Genomic DNA, 22,784 nt, shown 5'->3' with positions numbered 1-22,784 from the left:
GCATCACAATCCCAGACTTTAGCCTCTACTACAAAGCTGTCATCATCAAGACCGTATGGTATTGGCACAGAAACAGACACATAGACCAATGGAATAGAATAGAGAATCCAGAGCTGGGCCCACAAATGTATGGCAAATTAGTCTTTGACAGAGCAGGAAAGAGGATCCAGTGGAAAAAAGACAGCCTCTTTAACAGGTAGTGCTGGGAGAGCTGGACAGCAACATGCAGAAAAATGAAACCAAACCACCTCCTTACACCATTCGCAAAAATAAACTCAAAATGGATGAAAGACCTGAATGTGAGACAGGAAACCATCAAAACCCTCGAGGAGAAAGTAGGAAACAACCTCCTAGACCTCAACCGCAGCAATTTCTTACTTGACACATCCCCAAAGGCAAGGGAATCAAGAGCAAAAATGAACTAGTGGGACCTCATCAAGATAAAAAGCTTCTGCAAAGCAAAGGAAACAATCAAGAAAACTAATAGGCAACCAACAGAATGGGAACAGCTAGTTGCAAATGACATATCGGATAAAGGGCTAGTATCCAAAATCTACAAGGAACTCACCAAACTCCATACCCGAAAAACAAATAATCCAGTGAGGAAATGGGCAAAATACATGAACAGACACTTCTCCAAAGAGGACATCCAGATGACCAACAGACACATGAAACGATACTCAGCATTACTCATCATCAGGAAAATACAAATCAATCCACACTGAGATACCACCTCACGCTGGTCAAAGTGGCTAAAATGAACAAATTAGATTATTGATGGTGGTGAGGATGTGGAGAAACTGACACCCTCTACACTGTTGGTGGGAATGTAAACTGGTGTAGCTGCTCTGGAAGACTGTGTGGAGGTTCCTCAAAAAATTAACAATAGAACTCCCCTATGACCCAGCAATAGCACTGCTAGGAATTTACCCAAGAGAGACAGAAGTGCTGATGCATAGGAGCACATGTACCCCAATGTTCATAGCAGCACTGTCAACAATAGCCAAATCATGGAAAGAGCCTAAATGTCCATCAGCTGATGAATGGATCAAGAAGGTGTGATTTATATATACAGTGGAATACTACATGGCCATTAGAAAGAATGAAATTCGGCCATTTGTGTCAATTTGGATGGACTTCAAGGGTGTCATGCTAAGTGAAATAAGTTAGGCAGAGAAGGACAGATACCATATATTTTCACTCAAGTCTAACAGGAGAACCTTAACAGAGGACCATGGGGAGGGGAAGAGGGGAAAACGAGTTAGGGAGAGGATGGGAGGCAAATAATGAAAGACTCTCGAATACTGAAAACAAATTGAGTGCTGAAGGGAGAGGGAAGGAAAAGGGAAGGGGATGATGGGCATGGAGGAGGGCACTTGTGTGGAAGAGCACTGGGTGTTATATGGAAACCAACTTGACAATAAACTATAAAAAATAAATAAATGCAAGTCTTTTAGGAATTTCAGTGGAAATTCATCGTGGCTTTTATTACAATCATTCTAGAGCACTCAGTCCCTTTTCTATTGACACAAGTTAGTGTGGGATTTGACAGCCAACCCATGAAGTGTTTTTGATGAAAACAAAACCCAATTATTAAATATGGTGGAAAGATCAAGAATCAGAACATCCTTGGAGTTCTGTGGTTTATCGCAACCATTTTACTTTCTTCCCATGGCTAACCATTACCCTGTAATTCAGCTACAACACATGATGTAGTTCAGTACCCCCTTTCAAATGCAATGTGTCATGAGAAGTTCCAATACATAAAGGCAGAGACTTGGGGAAATTTTTAAGACACTAGGGCTTCATGTCAAAAGAACATGGAAAGTCTACTGGCCCCTGATAGGGAACCTTGCAAAAGCTGAGTAGGGGGCTTAGACATAAATAATCCAAGCCAGCACTTTAAACCCTTGGATTTTTTCAAGTCCCTAAGTATTACGCAAGCAATTTGTAACCCTCAAAATAACATTTCCAAAATGTTGTCCAGAGTTTTGATGGTATCATTAGTGAAGAGTACTAAAATTCTGGGGTGAGATTAATTCCATCCCTCTCTTCATTCCAAACTATAGGCCATATTAAATTCAGATTTTGTTCAGCAACCACGCAATAATGGTGGGACCAGAAGAGCAGGCTCGATTCCTTTCGAGTCACTGTCACAAGGCAGGTATGGCAAGGAGAAAGAGTAGGGAGGTTTCTTAAGGCTTGAGAGAATTCTTTTTTGAAGATGCTTGAATCCTTCACCGTGGCTCGATTTTAATACCGTAGATTCATATCTTTCCTAAGACTTCAATTTCGTTTAAGAGAAGTGACAAGTTGGGATCCAGTAAAAAACCATAGCTCGATAACTAACTGGATCTGCTGTTGCATTTGGCTTTCATGGTCAGAGAGTAAGATGAATGTCAACATAATCATAAAAAGGCCTTGATTTTAATTTTTGCTTAAGGTCACAATTTAAAGTGGTCTTTTAATTATCTAACATCATTATAAACAAGCAAGACACGTGCTTTTCGCACTAGGCTCGCTCATCGCCTTTAGTTGTGCTAAGAGCTTTCTAGTCCTCACTGCGCCATGGCTTATAATCCTCCCGCATCGAGAATGGCCTTTCTGGGGCGCCTGGGTGGCTCAGCCAGTTAAACATCTGACCCCTGATTTCTGCTCAGGTCATGATCTCACTGTTCATGAGCTCAAGCCCACCATCTGCCTCTGCCCGGCCCATGGAGACTGCTTGGGATTCTGTCGCTCTCCCTCCCCCTCAAAAATAATCATTAAAAAAAAAAAAAAACCCAGCCTTTCCTAGGGATACGTGCAGCCCTGTATTTATAGCAGCACTATTTATCATAGTCAAATTATGGAAGCAGCCTGCATCCACTGATAGAAGAATGGATGGGGCGCCTGGGTGGTCAGTCGGTTGAGCATCCAACTTCAGGTCAGGTCATGATCTCACAGTTCGTGGGTTCAAGCCCCGCGTCAGGCTCTGTGCTGAGCGCTCAGAGACTGGAGCCTGCTTCTAATTCTGTGTCTCCCTCTCTCTCTGCCCCTCCCCTGCTCATGATCTGTCTCTGTCTCTCAAAAATAAATAAATGTTTAAAAAATTAAAAAAAAAAGAATGGATAAAGATGTGCTGTGTATATACACAATGGAATATTACTCGACCATCAGAAGGAATGAAATCTTGCCATGTGCAACCACATGGATGGAACTAGACAGTTAATGCTAAGTGAAATTAGTCAGTTAGAGAAAGACAACCATGATTTCACTCATATGAGGAATTTAAGAAGCAAAACAAACGAGAAAAAGGAATAGAGAGAGACAAACCAAGAAACACTCTTAAACCGATGGTAACCATCAAGGAGGTGGTTGGCAGGCTGAGTGAAATAGAGAAAAGGGACTAAGAACACACTCACTCGAGGACCACTGAGCAATGTATAGAATTGTTGAGTCACTCTGTTGTACACCTGAAACTAATACAACACCATGTATTGTCTACACTGGAATTCCAATAAAATTGAAAAAACAATAGTCATTCCTAAATCAAAACTTTCTCCGTCTTTTGGTCTCTCAGTTATCAGTCCTTAATATTCTGCTTCCCTATTGTCTGATAATCATTTTTTCCCCCTAATGTTCATTTATTTTTGAGAGAGAGCGAGCACACAAAGGAGGGGAAAGAGAAAGAGGGAGACGGAGGATCCAAAGCAGGCCCCATGACGACAGCAGAGAGCCGGATGAGGGGCTCAGATACAAACAGTGAGATCATGACCTGAGCCGAAATCAGACACTTAACTGACGGAGCCAGCCAGGCGCCCCTGGTAATTATTTTCTGGTATCAGTTGCCACGTGGGCTAGCTGTCTTTGGGAACAACAACAAAAAAGCAGACTTTAATTTAAAATTAGAATATTTTTAAAGTAGGCTTCATGTCCAGTGTATAGCCCAATGCAAGGCCTGAACTCACAACCTGGAGATCAAGACCTGAGCTGAGATCAGGAGTCGGACACCCAATCGACCAAGCCACCCAGGCGCCCCAGAAGTTAAATATTGCTAGAATATCAAGTACCTCACAGATTTAAGGACCTGAACTAGGATGTGAGAAAACAGGAATGGTTTTAGTGGATCAAAGTGGCATGTAGGGGAGCAGAGATCTTCAGGCTGCTGCCAAAGGAGGGCTCAATTCCAACAACGGTACTTCCTTCAGCTGGTACAAGGGCCCTAACTGATTACAATGGACCCTAACTACGTTTGGCTGAACACTGGCCCGGCTCCTGTCCCTGTGTCTCCAATCAAAATACAAGGACTGAGAAACCTGATCGGCTTGACCGGAGCGACGTGTGACTGGCAGGCAGGTCACCAGGGCACTACAGAGAGAAGAAAGGGGACGTGCCAACAAAGAGCTAGAAGTGTGTGTGTTAAAGACAAAAGCAGATTTGGGAGCACCTGGGTGGCTCAGCCGGTTAAGCCTCTGACTTTGGTTCAGGTCATGATCTCAGTTTGTGAGTTCAAGCCTCACATCGGGCTCTGTGCTGGCAGCTCAGAGCCTAGAGCCTGCTTCAGATTTTGTGTCTCCCTCTCTTTCTGCCCCTCCTCCCCTGCTCATGCTCTGTCTCTCTCTTTCTCTTTCTCTCTCTCTCCCTCTCTCTCTCTCTCTCTCATAAATGAGTAAGCATTAAAGAGAATACTTTATTTAAAAAAAGACAAAAAAGATTTCAACATCTGTACTGAAAAAATATGTATATACACACACGCACATATATATCCAATATTAACTTTGACTCTATGACTACAAGATGAGTTTACACATTAGGTTTTGCAAGTCACATGTTTCTTTTAATATATTGTGGACAGACAACTCTCCATAGAGGCATACATGAAATTTAACCTCTCTCTACTAACTGGACAATACAGTATTGAATAATCACAGTTTAAAGAACCTGCTTGGCAGAATGCTGAAATCCAATTTATCATAATTACAATTCTGCAATAAACATTATTTACATCTATTTATTCCAACGGGACAATATTCCTAGATGTAGAGTTGTTGTTGCAAAAGGAACACACGTTTATAAGGCAGGTAGGTCGCCCTACATTGCCGTCCAGAGAGACAGGAAACAGATTTATACTGCTGGGGATCAAGCTTCCGTTTGCCCACACTGATACCAGGACTGGATATTATCCAAATGTTAGCCTGAAATCCATCTGAAAGCCAAGAAAGTTCAACTTGTAATTTTCTGATGAGTGAGACCGAGCTTTACAGACCGTCTTGACTCATTTGAACTCCAACCGCCATGCCTGCTGGGAATGCACTGCGGTTTTCCCACCACTTTACGTGTAATCGCACCTTGTTCCTATAGGACTTACTCTTCATATGACTTGTATTAGTCTGCCAATCATCTTTCACACCTTTTGGGTGCCTTTCACCACGCCGAAGTTTTAGATCTTTGTGTAGGCCAACTTGTCTTCTAGGACCCTACTTGGGAAAGACTTCCTCTTTTTTGTGTTTGCCTGTTACATATCATTTCCTAATTAGAAATGTTAAGAACAATTTCATGGTATTTGTCTGTAAGGTAAAGTGCGTTTTTTTTTTTTTTTAAAGAGAGTGTATAACCCATTGTCAAACATAATTTTCCACATTATGAAAAGCCAATCTTATTTTATGCCAAAATCTGAAATGCAAAGAAACCTAGTTTTAAAATGCCCTGTTACGCTTGCCACATTGGCTTTCCTTGTGTTGTTTCAAGTAGAACTGTCAAAGTAAACATGTCCTGTGGGGACTCTGTTGTGAATAATTTACAAACACTTCAACAGTGTTAAGTATTTCATCTAGAAAATTTCATCAATTTCTCCTTTGCTGACATATTTTCATAATTCAATAATTCCCTTTTACCTCTATTCATAAGTTGCCTTATAGTTTGTCTTGTTTCTGAAGTGAGAGTTGTATTACACTCTTAGAAATAATTATAACTTTTTGTATATTCTTCTTGGCACTAAAGCAGGGATTGGCAGACATTTTCCCGCAAAAGTATAGAGTAAATATTTGAGTCTGTGCCTCAATACTGACTCAACTCTGCCAATGTGGAGTGAAAGCAGCCACAGGAAATGCGTGAACAAATGAGTGTGACTGTATGACTAGAAAACCTTATGTACAGAAACTGATATTCAAATTTAATGTAAATTTTCATGTTGTCACAAAACATTCCATTCACTTGTTCAACCATTTAAAATTTTAGACCATGGGCCATATGAATCCAATCAGTGAGACTTTGACCTTGAGTCAGTCTGCTGACACCTGCGTTAGATCAGGTTAGCTTATCAGTCGACAGTTCCTTAAAAGGTTAATAGAGGTCATAGGGGTGCCTGAGTGGCTCAGTCAGTTAAGCGTCTGATTTCGGCTCAGTCATGATCTTTGAACTCATGAGTTCAAGCCCCATGTCGGGTTCTGTGCTGACAGCTCAGAGCCAGGAGCCTGCTTCAGATTCTTTGTCTCCCTCCCTGTTTGCCCCTCCCCCATTCACATTCTGTCTCTCTCAAGACTAAATAAACAATAAAAAACAAAAGTTTAATAGAGATCATTTGTAAGCCCGGGTGATTTTAAACAGATCAAATCTTTCCTAATTTTCTAAGGCAGAGCACCATGTCAACAGTGTTAACTTTGTGCATATAAGTCTTGCATTCTTTTCCTGATGTTTCAGCTCTTTTGTTCCCAGGGGACCACTGATCCATGTTCTCCACGCTTCCTACAACTGCTCTTGGGTCAACAGTGAAGCTGAGTTTTCCTCACGCATAGTCGCATCACCTTACATTTACGCAGATGACCTGGGAAGCCACAATTGTAACTCCGCGTTATGGACTCAAGTTTTAAACCACCACTGGTGGAACCTCATGGACCACCTTGAAGCTCCGGTTCCTGACCTACTCTGGGCTCTCCTGGCCTCCTTCTGTGCGCTTTTTATTCATTTATTTTATTTATAATCAGGCACTGTGCTAAACACATCTTATGTATTAACCAATTTCAAGGATCCCAACCCAAGTTTTTACATGAGAAGTGAGTGATTCGTATTTACACTTAAAAAGAAAATCAACCTGACTGCAATGTGGAGAACAAACTCATAAAAGACAACAAACTGACAGACAGACAGAGGGGCCCGTGTCTGAACTACTGAACCAGTCCCGCTGACACAGTACTGAGACTAGGGCGACGGGAGTGAGGACGGACCCCAGAGGAATCTGGGGAGCAGATCCACGGGGCTCGACGTGGGAGGCAAGGGGGGCCGTGCTCCTGCCTCTCCACCGGGAGTTCTCGGGTGAGCGAGGTGCGCGCTCTGCCTGAAGACTTTCCTGCTTTTCTTATAGTTATAGGCTCTCTCTCCAGTGTGGACTCTTTTATGTTGATTAAGGTGTCCGATTTGGATGAAGGTTTTCCTACATTCTTTGCATTCATATGGTTTCTTTCCAGAGTGAATTCTCTGATGGACACTAAGGGACTGGCGATGGCTGAAGGCTTTCCCACAGGCACTACATTCGTAAGGTTTTTCCCCAGTGTGGCTTCTGCGATGACAAATAAGGGATGACTTTGTTTTGAAGGCCTTCCCACATTCAATACATTCGTAAGGTCTCTGGCCAGTGTGAAGCCGCTGATGTTGAGTACACGAAGAGTTATCACCAAAGGCCTTCCCACATTCGATACACTTGTAGGGCTTCTCTCCAGTATGAACCCTCTGGTGTTGAATGAGATGTGTGGTCTGGCTGAAGGCTTTACCGCATTCCTTACACTCATATGGTTTCTCTCCCGTATGAGTTTTCTGATGCTGGGCAAGGTGAGCCTTCTGGGTGAATGCCTTACTACAAACTTTACATTCATAGGGCTTCTCTCCAGTATGAATTCTCTGATGAGTAGCCAGCTGCGAACTGATGCTGAAGGATTTACCACATTCCCCACATTCGAAGGGCTTCTCTCCAGTATGGATCCTCAAATGGCTAGCGAGATGAATATTCTGCCTGAAAGCTTTCCCACATTCCTTACATTTAAAAGGCTTTTCTCCAGAATGCACTCTTTGATGTTGAGTGAGTGATGCATGATGGCTGAAGGCTTTTCTGCAAACGTCACATTCGTATGGCTTTTCCCCAGTATGAATCCTCTGATGCACAGTAAGAGAGGAGCCGTACCTGAAGGATTTGTCACACACATCACATTTGTAGGGCTTCTCTCCAGTGTGAATTCTTCTATGTTGGTTAAGTCCTATGTGATCACTAAAGGCTTTCCCACAGTCGATGCAGTCAAAGGGCTTCTCCCCAGTGTGGTAATACCTCCAGTGACGAATAAGGGACGTGTTCTGGATGAAGGCTTTCCCACACTCAATACATTCATAAGGCTTCTTGCCAGTGTGACACCTCTGATGCCGGGCAAAGGACGAGCCGTCACTGAAGGCTTTCCCACATTCCTTACACTTGTAGGGTTTCTCTCCAGTATGAATTCTCTGATGAACAGTAAGGGAGGAGCTCTGGGTAAAAGTTTTCTTACATTCATTACATTTGAAAAGTTTTTTTCCTGCATAAATTCCTGTATGTTTTATTACCACTGAATTTGGGGGGAAATTTTTCTTAACTGAATCATGATTATGGACTCTCTCTTCTGAAATGTCCAAATGAAACCACCTTGCAGATCTGTTAAAAGCACGCTCTCTTTCCTTCGAGAGGGTTTTATTAGGAGCGATTGTCTCTTGCCTGAATTGTGTCTCCGGACCTACCAGCTTCCTTTCAAACACACCCTCAGAACCCCAACTTTCTCTGAAAGCGGAACACTCCAAATTAGTGTCTGAAGTTCTGTCTGTTACTGCAGCAAATGGGTCCCGCTTTGGAAATAATTCCTGGGTCTCCTGTACAGATTGCTGGCCTGAAAGATATCAAGAAACAGGTATTTCCTTTATTGTGTGCTGGGAAAAAGAAAAAGGAATTGGTTAAAAGGAAGTTGTGAATGAATTCGCTAGTTGGTGAATTAAACCCTAATTAAACCACATAAACAAGGCGGCTCTAACATGTAAACATGGGGTCTACAAAGCATGTAAGCAAGCCCCACAGCTAACACAGGAGCTGAGGAGGGGCCAGAGTAGGAGGAATCAAGTATTTGTATCCGTTACATATGCAAAGAAACGAACTGGGAAAACGTTCTGTAATCGCACCACCTAAAAATTCTCTGACCTTCATTGCCTTTACTCTCTCTCTGGCCTGACCGCTCTGCTTCAATGTCAGAGCCGTCCTCACGTCACAAACGCTATTCCAAGCAGCAACCCAAACCACGAAGAGGAGACTGTACTCTTTAACATTTACCAGTATTATCTGAAAGTGGTCATTCCCCTACAACCAGAAAATGGTGTTTCTGCCAACCACGTCTTCTCTGATTAATTTCAACAAAACCTTCGTTACCAGGTGCAACTGACAGCGGAAGTTAAGTGGACACAGAATTATCGTTTTTACACCTGCCTGCGAGCCTGCATAGGCCTGACACTTCTCTGGCCGTGTGTGGAGGAGGAGGACCTTGCAAGTTACTTTCTCAGTGTGAAGCAACTGTTTTCACAAAAACAGTGAGTGCTGCCATTGTGTTTCATCACACCATATACACCACTGAGCAAGTGTATGTCTTACCTCGGACTCTAACGCTTACAAGGAACAGTGTATACGCCAGAAATCCTCTCGCTAAATGACTTAGCGTGCACCCAGAATTTGTGCATGGGTAGTTATATCTCAATAAATACATGTAGATGAAAGTCGTATTGGAGAGAGTCAAATGTTTGGAAAGAGATGATCTTAAAAAAGTGAAAATAAGGTATTTTTTTTAATGACACTGAAAGTTTCAAGACAAAGATCCTGCTTTTTCCAACTTCTACTCAGCATGGTGCCAGAAGTTGTAGCCAGAGCAATCAGAAATAGAAAAGGCATCCTAGCTAGAAAGGAAGAAGTCAAACTGTATATGTAAATGATGTGATCCCAGAGACACAAAACCATAGAGAGTCCACAAGTCTTAGCTCTAATAAAAAAGTTCATCAAAATTATAAGATACAAGATCAATACAGAAAAATCAATTGTATTTCTATACACTGGACACGAGCAATCTGAAAAGGAAATTATGAAAACGGTTCCATGAAAGACAGCATTAGAAGAATAAGTTATTTAGGAATAAATAATTTACCCAAAGAGGTAAGAGAGTGTATGCTGGAAACTACAAAACACTGCTGAATGAAATCAAGAGGACGTAAAAAACGGAAAGCCATCCTGTGTTCACGGACGGGAAGGGAGCAAGCCAGAAGTAACCCGAACGAGCCCGGATTTGTGATGTGGTACAGATGGGGCGAAACATATATATCCATTAGTATAAAGAAAAACCGTCGGTAAAACAAAAAGTCAACATAAATGAATACTTCTATGAAAGCTTCTGTAAATAAAGAAACCACCCAACGTGAGCTTCTGCATCGTGAGGAGCAGCCGCACGGAGGTGGGAACCAAATGTATCACGTTCTTGAGGCAGGATTTAGATCCATACTACATAAAGGCAAGGAAATATGACCCAACGGAAGTGGGCGTGACGAGTATGAAGACACCGTTAACAGAACATGAACTCTAAATGGATTTAAACTGCATATTTCTCAACATTACAAACACTTGGGGAAATGCAAATTAAACAAAACATCCCTTTTCAGCCAGGAGCTTAGCAAAAATAAAAAAAATACGAAATACTCACTACTGGCGAAGATGTCTAGAAACAGGTATTCTCATATGTTGTTCACCAATGGTAGAGCACTATATCCATGAAACTTGTTAATAAAAAACATATACTTTGATCATGCAAAGAGAGGACAAACGGGACCAGAGCTTATTATAGGTAAAAAGAGGAAAAGACCTAAGTGTTCAAATGTCCCTACCAGTAAACCAGTTAACTAAATTATGGTACATCTACTTACTGTTATACTAGACAGCCATTAGAGCAATGAACTAGAACTATATGTATCATGTTTCTGAGGACAAAAATGCAAGGAGAATACATAAAAGAAATAATAGACTAGACTACATAAAAATGTTTAAATTTTTACATACCGCAATAAGGTCTCATTAAACAAAACTCTTATTACCCCATGTGAAAAAGTTTGCAGCAATACATCAAAGAATCAGTATGTTGACCAAAAAAAATCACTGGAACTGTTAAAAAGATATTTAAGACAAGAACAGAGAAATGAATACAAATGAGGAACATTATACAGAAGGATAAAGAAAAGAAACAAATATTTAAAAAAGTATTCAATCTCTTTCACAATAAAGCAAATAACTTTAGGATATCATCTTTCACCAAATAATAAGCAAGTATTTTCACCAGCACACCCAGCGCTGTGAGAACGCACTAGCCCCACACACCGGTCAGCCAGTCATCGCGAGAGCGGCTGGACGCAAACGAACCTTTCAGAGCCTAACAGGCGCTCACGCCCAGAGACGCAGCAAGCTCGGAAAGTACAGTTTTCACCTACATAAAAATCTTGTTGCAAGTGTATATATGATTTTTAAATGTTTATTTTCTACAGAGAGAGAGAGAGAGAGAGCACACACAGTAGAGGGAAAGAGAGAGAGAGAATCCTAGGCAGGCTCAGAGCTGTTAGCACAGAGCCCGACATGGGGTTCAAATCCATGAACCATGAGATCAGACCTGAGCTGAAATCAAGAGCTGGATGCTCAGCGGACTGAGCCGCCCAGGCGTCGCATCAGTATATTTTTAATACCAGAAATGTGAAGTGACCTAATTGAGTGATGGCATATATGACACGGAATGCATGTGGAAAACATCTGGGGGCGCCTGGGCGGCTCAATCGGCTAAGCGTCTGACTTCAACTCAGGTCATGATCTCGCAGTTCGTGGGTTCGAGCCCCATGTCAGGCTCTGTGCTGACAGCTCAGAGCCTGGAGCCTGCTTCGAATTCTGTCTCCCTCTCTCTCTGCCCCTCCCCTACTCATGCTCTGTCTCTCTCTGGCTCTCAAAAAATGAACAAACATTAAAAAAAATTTTTTTTTAATCTGTATGCGTGACTGAACGCACACACTGCAATTCTGACAGCATGAACCATATGTGTTACCATGACCTGAAGAAGTCCACGCTTGCTCTGTTCTGGGTCATGGTTTAATATTGTTTCCAAACAGGTGATAGGATTACAATTCCTAAAAATCAGCTTTTTCTTTTTTTTTAAGATGTACTTATTATTTTTTTTTATTTTAGAGAGAGTACACGTGCTCGCACAAGTGGGGGGGAGGGGCAGAGGGAGAGAGAGGATCTTAAGCAGGCTCAGTGGGGAGCCCAACGGAGGGCAGGGCCCCACAACCCTGGGATTGGTTGCTAACCAACTGAGCCACCCAGGTGCTCCTCTTTTTTTTAAGACTTTAGTTATATAATGTATTTTTTAGTGTTTATTTATTTTCTTAAGTTTCTTTACTTTGAGAAAGAGTGTGTGCAAGCGAGTGAGCAGGGGAGAAGCAAAGAGAGGAGGCAGAATCCCAAGCCATCTGAGCCATCAGCACAGAGCCCAATGCAGGGCTCAAACTCACAGTGAAATCATGACTTGAGCTGAGATCAAGAATCAGACACTTAACCAACTAGGTCACCCAGGCGCCCCTTAATGTTTATTCGTGTGTGTGTGTGTGTGTGAGTGTGCGCGCGTGTGTGTGAATGAGCGAGAGAGAGCAGCACAGCAATGGAGGAAGGGGTGGGGGGACAGAGGACTGGAAGTGGGCTCCATGCTGTCAACACACAGCGCGATGTGGGGCTTGAACTCACAAACCTTCAGATCATGACCTCAGCCAAAGTTATATGCTTAATCAAGCTACCCAAGGACCTCAAAGATTTTATTTTAAAGTGACCTCTATGCCCATTGTGGGGCTCAAACCCACAACCCCGAGATTAATAGAGGCATACTCCACTGAAATGAGCCAGCCAGGCACCCCTCTCTACACATCATTCCTGGGGTTTTTTAGTTTATTTACTTATTTTTGAGAGAGAGAGAGAGCGTGCGAGCACAAGCAGGGGAGGGGCAGAGAAAGAGGGAGACACAGAATGGGAAGCAGGCTCCAGGCTCTGAGCTGTCAGCTCAGAGCCCAACATGGCGCTGGAACTCATGAACTGTTAGATCATGACCTGAGCTGAAGTCAGAAACTTAACTGACTGAACCACCCAGGCGCCCCACAAACTTTTCTTTCCCTTCTATATCACAAGAGGGAGAGAGGGGCACCTGGACGGCTTAGTTGGGTCAGCGTCTGACTCCTCAGCTCAGGTCATGATCTCAGTTTGTGAGTTCAAGTCCCACACTGGGCTTTGCACTGAAGGTGTGGAGCCTGCTTGGGATTCTCTCTCTCCGACACCCCCCCCCCGGCCCTACCTGATTTGCTCGCTCTCTCTCTCTCTCTCTCTCTCTCTCTCAAAATAAAGAAATAAACTTAAAAAAAAAATAAAGAGACCCTCCACTTTTATATTCCTGCGATCCAACTTCTGCCCGCCCTCTCTGCCCGAAACAAGGGAGCTACTAGGAATCAGTGCTCTCCGTTGCCTCTGCACAGGCCAGCCGGAAATTCAGCCAACTGCATGTGTTCACCCATAAACGTTTCATCCCTCCATTAGAGGACCATCCGCCATGACCACAAACCTGTGAATTCCCTCTCTCTCCGACCACCTTCCGACGCCAAGCAGGATGGCTGCCTCAAAACACTCAGTCCGTGGGTCTTCCAGGAGCGGACGCGCACGAAATGAGTGGGCCATGTGGTCGCGGAAGACCGCGCACAGGGCGCTGGGGTCAGGACAGGGGCACGGAGGGCCTGAGCCCCTGAGTGGCCGAGGAGAGGGTGCTCGCTCGAGGCGGCAGCAGAGGAAAGGGGGCACGCTGGGGCCCCGGGCCTCCGTTCCCGTCGGGCCCTGGAGGACTCCTGTGCCGCGGCGAGGACTCGGCCACGCGCCCGCCTGGCCCGCCGCACTCACCTGGCCGCGGGCCCTCCGCCAGCTCCCCGGCCACCATCCAGGGCTCCGTCCCTCGCTCCAGCAGGGAGACCAGGTCAGCCTGGGAAACACAGGGCCCTGCACGGGGCGACACGGGGTCTGTCACACACTCCACATTCTTTTTACGTCTATTACAACATCTTAATTTTTTTTTAACATTTATTTATTTTTGAGACAGAGAGAGCGTGAGCAGGGAAGGGGCAGAGAGGGAGACACAGAATCTGAAGCGGGCTCCAGAATCTAAGCTGTCAGAACAGAGCCTGACGAGGGGCTCGAACTCAGGAATTGCGAGATCATGACCTGAGCCGAAGCCAGACGCTTAACTGACTGAGCCACCCAGGTGCCCCTTTAAAAAAAAAAACTTTTTTATATGTTTATTTATTTTTGAGAGACAAAGAGACAGAGCATGAGCAGGGGAAGGGCAGAGAGAGAAGGGAAAAAAATTTTTAATGTTTATTTATTAAGAGAGAGAGAGAAACAGAGCACGAGTGGGGGAGGGAGCAGAGAGAGGGGGAGACACAGAATCGGAAGCAGGCTCCAGGCTCTGAGCTGTCAGCACAGAGCCCGATGTGGGGTTTGAAATCATGAAGTATGAGATCATGACCTGAGCTGAAGTCGGACACTTAACCAACTGAACCACCCAGACATCTTTTTTCTATTTTTTTTTAAGTTTATTTATTTATTTTGAGAGAGAGGAAGTGAGAGAGCGCACAAGAGGGAGAGGAACAGAAAGGAGGAGAGAGCGAGCCCCAAGCAGACTTCAAGATGTGAGCGTGGCGCCGATATGGGGCTCAATCCCATGAACACGAGACCACGACCTGAACTGAAATCAAGAGTCAGATGCTTAACTGACTGAGACACCCCAGGGCCCCTTGATGGTCTTAAATCGAGAACCAGCTCCTGGGTTTTGAAGGAGAAGTGTTTTATTATGGGTGGAAATAAAAAGAAACGTGAGCCGTATGTGAGAGACACTGAAGATACCGCCTCAAGCACAACGAAGACACCAACTTCCAGCTCCACAAATGTCACATTCTCATCTCAGAATCATGACACAGATTTAGCTCAGCCTTTCAGAAGACCCATCCCGACCTCCACAATTCAAAACTGAGCAAAGAAAGTAGCGGATCCTGAAGACAGGCCGATTGAGGAGAGGGACATCCTTACCCACTGACCCCAGGTCACCCCGCTTCTCCCACATCACATTCTTACGGAAACTCTTCTGAGCGGGGTCCGGCCGCGGGGCGAGGTCCATGGCCACGCTCGTGATGGCCACCAAGCCCTGAAATGTACAAACACACTCTTGGATCAAACGGGCCCTCGAGCCAGCAGTGGCTCTGTGGAGGGGTGTGACACGGGCTACCCGCGCCAGGGACTCTCCCTCACGTCTCGAGTCGCACAGTGACCGGCCTGGTCATACCGTACAGGTGGGGGTGGGGGGAGAGAAAAACAGGAGAATCTGTTCCTGCCGTGGGTGCGGAACACTTCTGCGGGGAACTACAGAGTCCGGGTGGGAGGTCCCCCCTCCACAGGCCTGCGGGGGTCTCTCCCACGTCACCTCTGATGACAAGGGAGGGCTGAGATCCTGCTCAGTCTCCCCACGCCACGGCTGCATGCTTCTGAGTGACACTTGCGTGTGTGTGCTTCGTCTCCCGTGAACCACCCCCTCTTCTGCCGCGTCGGACTGTGCGCTCTGCCTTCCGGCGCATCCTCCGTCTACAGGAAGTGCCCGATTCAAATGGAAACTTCTCCCAACCTTACTGGACTCGGGGTCTCTCCCTCAACAAGGGTTTCTTCAGGAAGGCCACCGTGTCGCGGCTAGAGGTGACCGCCTGACTTACCGGCGGCCGGTCAAACAGAGCAGCACAATCCTCGTCTTCCCCTAGCAGGGAGCACTCCCGACCGCAGTGTGCGCGCCTCTCAAGGATCACCGCCGGCGAGAGCCTTTCCTCACCGACGTCCTTCTGGGCGGGTGGCTCCTGGGTCTCCGGCCAGGCCCTCGCATCTGCAAGGCGGTAACAGAGTGGACCTTTCTCCGGTACGTGTTGTACAAAGAAAACTTCCACAATGTAATCACAGGGATTAAGATCCTCAAAACAACATAACGTACTGAAAACAATTTTATAAGACTAAGCAGCCCCAAACTCCCACGAGTCTGTAGCGTTAGGTTACAGCTTGTCACCTAGATCTAAGATCAAAGGTGGCGGATGTCAACAAAGAAGGAGGAGGCCTCAGGGACATGTGACCCTGTCTCGGCAGCAGTAGCTAAAGCGCACGGGGACTCGCTCCGTCTTCCCGGGAAATTTTCTCTCTCTCTCTTTTTAAACAATGACTCTTGTACTACGATGCTAACTAACAAAAGTTCCATCTCGGCCTTGGAAGTTCAAGTCTTCATAAGCAACAAGAATCTCAGCAAGACACGAAGGTCTGACAGAAGGTAAAAGCCGTTTCGTTTTACAAAATCCAGGGACCGTGATTTGGCAGGTCAACGGAAAAGTCTCCCAGAAGCTCCCCTGACTCTCCTGTGCCACAGGGCGGCCGGAAGTGTGCGTGCAGAGCCTGCCTTTGCCCGGAGTGCGACGGGGACAAAGGCGGCTCACCAGATCCGCAGCTCTTCAGAGATTATTGCCATTTCCTGCGGCAGTGACCTCGGAGAAAAGTCTGGAACTCTGATCTCTGGTCTTACCCGGTGGATCTGTTGTTCCAGAAGGAACGCCGCAGTTGAAGTACCCGTATTCCCACGTGACTGAAATCTCCTCCCAGTGTCTGTGAGGTGCGCCCACTGAGGCAGAGGCAGTTTCTCCTGAGAAAGTCACCCAGCGGAGCGCACCCGCCGGCCCCTTCTCTCGTCCCTGTCTCCCGGGCGCCAAACTGCGCGCGACTTTCCCTCTCCCTCCTAAGTCCCTACTGACGCGCGGCACACATGGCACAGAACTTTCTAGTTCACTGAACTTAGGGGCAGATGTGCGCACTTCCCCTGTCACAGGGTCAGCTCTGCAAGAGCTTACCGCCATCCGCCAAGCGTCCGACGGCCTCACTCAAAACTGGCAATAAAGGCCATGAGAGAAGTCTATACGCGAAGTCACTTAATCAAAGAGAAATAAGATGGCAACAACGACCCCGGAACCGTGACGGGTTTTCTAACGGACGGACAGGATTACGTAAGCCTGAAGGGCAAAACGTCTTAGAAGGAGCGAGGAAAAAACGGGATCCAGGGCAGAGGCAAGAAGTCATGTGCAGACGGAGGGGAGCCGGAGGGGAGCCGGAGGGGAGCCGTGCTCCAGGGGCCTCAGCCGTCCCCCCACCCCCACCCCACGCCCAGAGGGAGGGGAGCAGAGGCGGAGAGGGGAAGGGGAGCCGTGCTCCAGGGGCCTCAGCCGCCTCCCCCCCACCCCGCGCCCAGAGAGAGGGGAGCAGAGGCGGAGCGGGGATGGGGAGCCGTGCTCCAGGGGCCTCAGTCGGCCCCCCACCCCACCCCGCGCCCGGAGGGAGGGGAGCAGAGGCAGAGGGGGGACGGGGAGCTGTGCTCCAGGGGCCTCAGCCGCCTCCCCCCCACCCCGCGCCCAGAGGGAGGGGAGCAGAGGCGGAGCGGGGATGGGGAGCCGTGCTCCAGGGGCCTCAGCCGTCCCCCGCCCCACCCCGCGCCCGGAGGCTCAGGAAGAACACGCAGACCACCCTGCGAGCCCGGGGTCCTGAGCGGCGGGGCTTCGCCCCAGTAGGTCCCCCACACTCACCTGGGCCCCGGCCCCTTGTCAACCTTCTCTTCACCACCCAGGGCTCCTTCCTCTGTTCCAACGAGGAGATCACGTCGGGCTTGGAAGCGCAGAGTCCTAGCACGCAAGGAGAGCAGCAGGCGTCACGCGGGCGGACCCGGCACGGGCCCTGGGCCTGGGGACAGGGCGGTGCCAAGGGAGCGGAGGGCTCCGAGTCAGGGCGGCGGGGTCGGGGTGGGGGGCGCCCTCACCCAGCGAGACCAGGTTCCTGTAGTTCTCCAACATCACGCTCCGGTACAGGCTCCGCTGCGCGCAGCTCAGCCACCGCCACTCCTCCTGGGAGAAATCCACGGCCACGTCCCCGAACGTCACCAGGCTCTGAAAGGAGCAGACCGCAGTCCTGCGCGATCAGTGCTCATGCCCCGACAGCCTGGGGCCTTCTTGGGGGTGAATCGTGTCCCCCAAATTCATACGTCCCAGTCTAACTCCCGGTACCTCAGAGTGTGACCGTATTTGGAGAGGGACCTTTCTAAAAGAGGTGGTGAAAACTAAGTGAAGTCACGTGGTCGGGCCCGAATCCACTCTGACCAGTGTCCTTGTCAGAGGAGGAAGCCCCAAGAGGGACGGGGACACGGTGGAGAGGGCGGCTGGCTGCAAGCCACGGAGAAGCCTCCGGGAACACCGGCCCTCCCGCCCCGACAGCTGGGACTTCCAGAGCTGAGCGGAAGACCAGCGTCTGCCGTCCAAGCCCCTGGGCTGCGGGATTTAGTTACGGCGGCCTGAGCACTGAGCACTGAGCCAGGGGGTCTAAGGGTGGCCACCTCCTCAGCGCGGTGAGAGACTATATGTTTAAGGAATAATATGCAGAGAAAGAGAAAAACACGGAGGCAATTCTGTGCGGACGCACACACAAGAAAAATAGGTGACATCAATTCAGATCAGTGAAGATGGAGGCTCAACTGTCCTCAGGCACGAGTGTCCCGGCACTTTTCCAAGAAGACACACGAGTGGCCTGGAGCAGCACAAGAAGGGAGGGGTCTGAATATGAACCTCAAAAGGCACCGAGGACTAAACCCCAAACTAGGTTCTAAGGATTTCTATTTCCCCTTCAGAGCTCAGTAGCTGTAGAGCACTTGTGGTAAAACCAAAAAATAAATAACAAAATCCTCTTTTCCATTTTCTGAAATAAACAGGAGTACTTAGTAAGAATGACAACTATTACAAAATGCTTTTAAAAATCAAGGTGTCGGGGGCGCCAGGGTGGCTCAGTCAGTTAAGCATCCGGCTTCGGCTCAGGTCATGATCTTGCGGTTCGTGGGTTCAAACCCCGCGTCAGGCTCTGTGCTGACAGCTTGGAGCCCGGAGGCTGTCTTTGGATTCTGTGTCTCCCTCCCCTGCTCACGCTGTCTCTCTCTCAAAAATAAATAAAAACATTAAAAAAAAAGAATCAAGGTGTCCCTGGGCCACGTCGGGGGCTCAGTCAGTTAAGTGTCTGACTCAGTTTTGGCTCAGGTCACGATCTCACAGTTTGATCAGGACAAGCCCCACGTTGGGCTCTGCGCTGACAATGCGGAGCCTGCTTGGGATTCTCTCTCCTTCTCTCTTGATCTATCGCTGTCTCTCTTAAAACAAATAATAAACTCAAAAAGGAAAAGGAAGACTCAAGGTGCCGCCGCCGAGGAGCCGGGAGGCGTCGGGCAGGAGGACGCACCGCGGACGCACACCGTGAGCGCGTTTGGGGCTCATCTCATCCAGAGACGGTGGCTTTTTACATAGCAGATTATGATTTCAGAGTAGAATTTGGATTCGGTCCAAGGTGTTTTAAACATTAATTTAATTTGCACTGTGACCCCGGGAATCTGTGACCTCCCGCCCTGGCATTTGGAAGTCTGTCCTCAGGCCAATAAGCGAGCGAGGCAGGCCACCCGCAAGGCCCGATCGCTCACCGCAGCACCCCCAGCTCCCCCGCTGGACGTCGGAAAAGTCCTCCAAGCCCCAGACTGTGATGAGGCCTAGACACAGGAGCACAGGCCCAGCACCCAGATGAGCCTCCGCAAAGGGCCCCGCGCACACGGGCTCGCTGCTGCCGCCGGCCGAAGGGTGCGCCTTCTCCCCCGGCCTCACGTAACCCACGGGGAACAAGGCTCCCTGGAGGCCGGTTGTGGAATAGCATCCTCTTCACCCGCACCAACTCCGCACGCATTCGTAACTGACTTGCGTCAAGACAAGTCCAACGGGTCTTGTATTGTAAGCCTAGCCCGACAGCTTGATTTGCGTGAAGCCAATAACCCTGACGCACAGAAGTCCTCAGTGGCAGTCTGACAGGCCCCCCACCGCGGACCACACGCAGGTGCTTGAGGACACAGCCCCGAGCTGCTTGGTGTCCCCTCCGAGCTCATGCGCCCACCTGAGTGCTACTCTCAAACAATGCTGGTCAGCGCTCAACAAGAATTTTGCAAGTTGGGGCATGAAAAGCATGAAAGCAGAGGAACTGATTTGCTGGCTGGCCAAGTAATAAGAGCGCTAATTTGGGGGCACCTGGTGGCTCAGTGAAGCGTCTGAGGCTTTTTTATTTTAAGTTTACTTATTTTTGAGAGAGAGACAGAGAGAGACAGAGAGAGACAGAGAGTGAGCGGGGGACGGTCAGAGGGAGAGGGAGACACAGGATCTGAAGCAGCTCCAGGCTCTGAGCAAATGGTCAGCACAGAGCCTGACGCAGGGCTTGAACCCACGAACCGTGAGATCATGACCTGAGCCGAAGTGGCCTGACTGAGCCCCCAGGCGCCCCAAGCGTCTGAGGCTTGATTTCAGCTCAGGTCTCACGGTTTCATGAGTTCGAGGCCCACGGTAGGCTCTGCGCTGACAGCATGGAACCTGCTTGGGATTCTCTCTCCCCCTCTCTCTCTGCCCCTCCCCCACTTCCATGTGCTTTCCCTCAAAATACAGTTAAAAAAAAAGAGAAGAGTGCTAACTTTGCTGAGCTCTCGTTCCCTGGGTTGTTCACATCCATGTGCATCAGCAATTAAATGCATTCAACTTTTGAAACCTGTGGGAGCCTCGGCGAAACCTGCGAGCGGACCAAACCCAAGCATTTCAATGCAGGTGCGAAGTAAAATAAGCCAGACGCAGAAAAACAAGCACCGCATGATCTCAGTTGTATGTGAAGCTAAAATAGTCAAACTTACAGAAGCAGAGACTAGAATGCAGGCTGCTGGGGGGTGGGGGGGAGGAGTTAACGTGGAGGCCACGGTCAAGGCGAACAGAGTTTGGAGACGTAACTATAGCGTCACACCCACAGCTAACAATATCATGTCATATCCTTAAAACCTGCTGAGAGGGCATATCTTAGCGTAAGTGTTCCCACTGCCAAAAACGATGATGATGACGACGCTGAGGCTCGGGGCAGGAGGAAGCTCTGGAAGGTGACGCATCAGCTTACGGCCCCACTGGTGGGGACGGTCCCGGCAGGACACAAGTCCCCTCAAACGCATCACGTTGTACATGTTAAACCTGTGCGGCTCCTGCACGTCGATCATACCTCAACAAAGCGGCTTAAAAACCAACAAGAAAACATTTCAATACAAATATTTTAAACGGGTTCAAAGATACAGGTGCTCAGACACATCCTACTTCTAGGCTTTCCTTCTGACCTGATTCTAGAAGCCGGGTCTCACAGATTTCAGCCTTATGGGTCTAAGTACATTCTCCCTGCCAGGCAAGTCTTGGACTTGTTTATTTTCCAGACATTCAAATATTTCAAAAAACTTTCAGAAAATTTTTACTGAGGCAAATTACATAGAATACAGTACATAAACTGTATACAAACTACAACATGTTTTTAAAATCTGTAATGTCTTTTTGTTGTTGTTTTGAGAGACAGAGAGAGACAGCGCGAGCAGGGGAGGGTCAGAGAGAGAGGGAGACACAGAATCGGAAGCAGCTCCAGGCTCTGAGCTAGTTGTCAGCACAGAGCCCGACGTGGGGCTCGAACCCACAAACCGTGAGATCATGACCTGGGCTGAAGCTGGAAGCTGGACGCTTAACCAACTGAGCCACCCAGGTGCCCCTAAAATCTGTAATGTCTTTATAGCATCTTTACAGAACTTTATAAGTGAGTTGGTACAAGAGAAAATGATGCCCGTTTTCCCAGCATTTGTTGGTACTTGGTCATTGGTAAGAAAACCGGAACTAAGGGCTCCTACAAAGGGTGTAAGTTCCAATGGTCTCTCATATTTGCCAACTAGCTTTTTTGGGGTTTGATTTTACTGTTTAATAAGAAATGTCCCTTTCTCCACCTCTCTACTCCCGTGTTCCAGGGAGACCTAACACGAACGGTATAACCTTCCACATAAGACATTTTCTGTTTATACAGACTGCCCTTTATGTATAGAATCACTGACCTTTGTTCGTGCTACGGTCTGAACGTTTGTGTCCCCCAAACCCACACACTGAATCCGCACACCCAGCGTGACGCCACTTGGAGGCGTAACAGTCCAGCCACAACCGTGAACACTTACACGAAAGCGTGTTCCACGCCCACAACCTGAGGGCGGCCACTGTCACGCTTCCCATGTTACACAGGAGGACGGAGAGCTCTAACTTGCCCAAGCTCACACAGGCGACGGCAGAGCCAAGACTTGGAACCCAGCCGTCCGGCTCCATAGTCCCCACCCTGAACCTCGACATCAGGGCTCCGCAAAGTATTTCCGTAAAGGCCCAGAGAGCAAACGTCTTAGGCCAGAGCCTTCGTCACGACTCAGCTCTGCTCTTGCGCAGGTAAGCCGCCTCGGCCGGTGCCTCACCCCTGCGCTATGCTCCAAGGAAGTGTCGTTGACGGGCACCAAAATGTACACTTCGGTAAGTCTGACATCTTATGACGTATTGTCTTTTTTTTCCCAGTCACTGAAAAGCAGAAAACCCACTGGTAGCTCCCGAGCTATGCAAAAAGAGGGGGCGGCCGGATCAGGCCCTCTTGCCAGCTCCTGCCCAGTGGCTGGTCAGCGCATCCCCTAAGGGGCGGGTCTGAGCGCTTCCAACTTCCGGTGACTGGCTGGGGGGGGGGGGGGGGC

At 47.9% G+C, this 22,784-nt stretch overlaps 1 protein-coding gene across 1 annotated transcript in view; it reads right to left on the bottom strand.

Moving 5' to 3' along the window:
- Nucleotides 1-6,527: 6,527 nt before the first annotated feature.
- The window catches only part of ZFP28 (ZFP28 zinc finger protein), a gene marked incomplete at its 5' end in the record, with an annotated part of 19,637 nt that continues 3,380 nt past the window's right edge, over nucleotides 6,528-22,784 (bottom strand). The window contains 7 exons of the mRNA XM_029924412.1: nucleotides 6,528-8,882; nucleotides 13,659-13,799; nucleotides 13,988-14,083; nucleotides 15,170-15,284; nucleotides 15,844-16,007; nucleotides 17,737-17,832; nucleotides 17,967-18,093. Of these exons, the coding sequence (XP_029780272.1) occupies nucleotides 7,180-8,882; nucleotides 13,659-13,799; nucleotides 13,988-14,083; nucleotides 15,170-15,284; nucleotides 15,844-16,007; nucleotides 17,737-17,832; nucleotides 17,967-18,093 (2,442 nt within the window). The remainder of the gene's footprint in view (nucleotides 8,883-13,658; nucleotides 13,800-13,987; nucleotides 14,084-15,169; nucleotides 15,285-15,843; nucleotides 16,008-17,736; nucleotides 17,833-17,966; nucleotides 18,094-22,784) is intronic.

Source organism: Suricata suricatta, chromosome 16 (assembly GCF_006229205.1).
Source record: "Suricata suricatta isolate VVHF042 chromosome 16, meerkat_22Aug2017_6uvM2_HiC, whole genome shotgun sequence".
NCBI lineage: Eukaryota > Metazoa > Chordata > Mammalia > Carnivora > Herpestidae > Suricata > Suricata suricatta.
The sequence above is the reverse complement of the archived record's forward strand: the minus strand, read 5'-3'. Positions and strand labels throughout refer to the sequence as shown.